General features: G+C 44.7%; 1 protein-coding gene across 1 annotated transcript in view; it reads right to left on the reverse strand.

Annotated features, from left to right (window-relative positions):
• Positions 1-1,504: 1,504 nt before the first annotated feature.
• OVOL2 (ovo-like zinc finger 2) overlaps positions 1,505-3,471 on the reverse strand; it is a 63,772-nt gene continuing 61,805 nt past the window's right edge. Inside the window, exon 4 of the mRNA XM_006860633.1 lies at positions 1,505-1,815. Coding sequence (XP_006860695.1) covers positions 1,505-1,815 — 311 coding nt within the window. The remainder of the gene's footprint in view (positions 1,816-3,471) is intronic.

Genomic DNA, 3,471 nt, shown 5'->3' on the forward strand with positions numbered 1-3,471 from the left:
AGTACTCCCTTGATCTTCCAGGGGATTAATGAACCCAGCACTCAGCCCAGGCAGGCCCAGGAGAAGGGACAAGGGGCAGGCAGTCAAGGACACCTACCTGGTGAAGCTGATTAGCATATTCACCTGGCTCAGGCACCAGCTGACCACAATGCTTTCCTGAGCCCTGCCTACTGTGCTTGCAGTTCAGGGAGTACCAGAGTTCACCTTCCCCACTCTTCCCCCTCTGTTGTTGTGAAGTGATATCAAATAGGTTCCGACTATAGGGTTCCCAAGAAGCAGGTGGTGAGTTGGAACCACTGACCTTGTGATTCAAACCGATCTTGTGGTCCACTGCTTTATCCCACAGCACCACACCAGTACTTCCTTTTCCATGTCTCTGGGGACAAGCCTCCAAAGTGAGGAGCTTCAGGTAGCCAAAGGTCATCACACTTGGCCATCACATGCCATGAGGTTAGTCCTGACATTACTGTGCATCCGGCGGCACCCCTTGTACACAAGGAGCATTCCTTCCTCTCCTGTGTCAGCTGCATGTCTTATCCTGTGCACAGATCAAGGAAGGAAAAGTGCATGCTTCCAATCAGCAGGGCCCCAGCAAGCCAAGCCATTCTGCAGGGATTCCAAAGTCACAAAAAAGGAGCCGAGAGCTCATCATTTACCCACCTTTATTTGAAGGAGCTCTGGTAGCATAGTGGTTACGAATCGGGCTGCGGACCTTAAGGCCAGTAGTTTGAAACTACCAGCCGCTCCGTGGGAGAAAGATGAGGCATTCTGCTCCTGTAAAGATTTACAGCCTCGGAAACCCTGTACAGGGTTGGAACCGACTTGACGGCACTTAACAACAACAACAATTTGAAGAGTACACCATGCTGACCCAAGGGATCTCTGCCCTTCAGACTGCATTCATCAGTCTCCCTGTGTTATTATTTGCTCTACCCAGTGCTCCAAATATGCCTCTTCAAAGCCACTCTTAATGCAAAATAATCAAACTACCAAATAAACTGAAGTCAAACATCACACGATCAAGCCTAAACAGGAAGATAACACTCTCCTGTTTTTATTTTTATCAAATTTCACAAGATCATTTCATTTATTAAAATTTCTGTAAACTCTTTCAGAATAATACAATTCACATTCCTTGCTGGAGTAGCATTTCAAGTGGAAGTACTTTTATTTCAAGGCACCATAAAATGACGGTCTTTCTAAAGAAAAAAACCTCTGTTTCCATGTGCAAAAGTCCTTAAAAAACAAAACAAACCAAAAAAACTGGCAAGGTGATCACCCTGTCAGAGGGAGCGGAAAGCTAATGTCCATCAATGCAACTGTGCACATCAGGACACATGCGATAGTTTGATTTCACTGTAACTGGCGACCTCAAAGTGGATCCCCGATGAGGTCCCCAAAGGACAGAGAAATAAGCTGAACACTTATAATCAGAAAGAGGCAGTGGGGCATGGACCCCATAGATATCATGTAAACGCGGCAGTGTTGGCGTCTCTCTTCCACTTCACTTCTCTTTCTCGTTTACGTTGGCATCCTTCTGCAGTGTGGACTTCAGCTTGTTCTGCAGAATAGCCGTCAGCTTTTTGGACGTCTTTTTGAGAAGAGTGCTGCCGGGATGGGCATTGTTCACATGAAGGTACAGATCCTCCTGAGTGGGACCTGTGTAGCCGCAGTCTTCGCAGACGTACAGCTTGTCCCGGCGTTGCTTGTATGCATACTGCTGCTGCACTCCATGAATCTTCTTCAGGTGGGACTCGAGCGAACAGCGCTGGGTGAAAGCTTTACTGCAAACGTCACATTTGTAGGGGCGAATGCCTGCAAGGATGAAGACAGATACATCACTGGTTAGTCACAATTGTGTCAGAGCTGCCAACTAGGAAGTCTCTAGAACTTATCATGGCCCAGGATCCACTGCATTGTGAAAAAAATGATTAAAGTAAGACACAAAATTGTCTACAATGGAGAATAACATTCATGTGAGCAAATATTACAAAATTTATTGTGAATATGGCAAAAAAAAAAAAAAAAAAAGGATGCCTGGATTTGGGCGGAAGATTTTTATCCTTCCCATTTCTGTGCCTTGTTCTTGTTTGCTGTCGAGTTGGTTCTGACTCATAGTGACCCTGTATAGGATTTCTGAGGCTGTAAACCTATGGGGGTGGAAAGCCTCACCTTTCTCCTGCAGTGGCTGTGGTGGAAGCGAACCACTGACCTTGTGGTTAACAGTCTAATGCATAACCCAGTAAGCCACACCAGAGCTCATTTCAATGCTTCAGTGTTTTAATTTTATAGTGGGTTTTTATTTGAGTGCATTTTCCTGAAAACAGACCTTGAGGTGAAGAGTCCAGTATAAGTACTTTACATGATGATCCCAGTACAAACCAGCAGGGTAATGAAGAAACATGGAAAGCGATGGCAGCCAACACAGATAACTTGGTGTTACCAAGTCAGTTCCTGCTTTGGGTAACTGGAGTTCAATCCTGCTGGGAGCCATGGGAGGCAGTGTAGGGCACACACTTCTTTTTTTTTTTTTTAATATTTTATTGAGAATTATGTGATAGAACATTAGTTTTACATTCTTCCTATCGTATATTGTTTCACTGCCATAGTTACAATCCCCTCCATGCATCATCAACCAACCTAAGGGTTAGGACACACACTTCTGTGTAATTCTGCCTCTTGGAAGCTGGGGTATTTTGTCCACAAGCGCTGTCAGTCACTGTCTGAATCGCCCTCCTCAGGACTTATGGCCTTGCATGGACAGAGGCAGTCCCTTAGACAGAGTTGCAGTTCAACTTGGACAGGTATGCCCATAAATGGCCATGGTGAGGGGATGGATGGGGCACTGACAGCATTGCCCACAACTATGAAAACATTTTCAAACTAGATCTTGTACTGGTTTTAGAATATGGTTAATATTAGTGAAGGAGTGTCAAGATGCAAATGGTTAACATGCTTGGCTACTAACTGATAAGTTACAGGTTCAAATTCATCTAGATCGACTTCTAAAAATGAGTCACAGAAAACCCTATGAAGCAAAGTTCTACTCTGATCAACATGGGGTTGCCGTGGACTGGAGTTGACTTGACAGCGACTGGCTTAATCTCAGTGAGGATAGGATGAACTAGATGAGTAGTTCATATGCATCATATAGAGTAGGGAGTTTAGTCGTTTTTCCTTCCATCATTGGAAGGTCACAACTCTGTAAGGGCAGAATTATGTCAATGAACTTGAACAGTATTTTACAAATTGGATGAAGCCTTTAGAATTACTTGAAAGTTTACTGTTGTTCTTGTTAGGTGCCATCGAGTTGGTACTGACTCATAGCAACCTTATGCACAGCAGAATGAAATAGTGCCCGATCCTGAGCCAATCTCACTACTGTTGCCACACTTGAGTCCATCGATGCTGCCACTTGGCCAATCCATCTCATTGGGGGTCTTCCTCTTTTTCTCTGACCCTCCATCTTAC

The sequence above is a fragment of the Chrysochloris asiatica genome, unplaced genomic scaffold (assembly GCF_000296735.1).
Source record: "Chrysochloris asiatica unplaced genomic scaffold, ChrAsi1.0 scaffold00039, whole genome shotgun sequence".
NCBI classification, from domain to species: Eukaryota; Metazoa; Chordata; class Mammalia; order Afrosoricida; family Chrysochloridae; genus Chrysochloris; species Chrysochloris asiatica.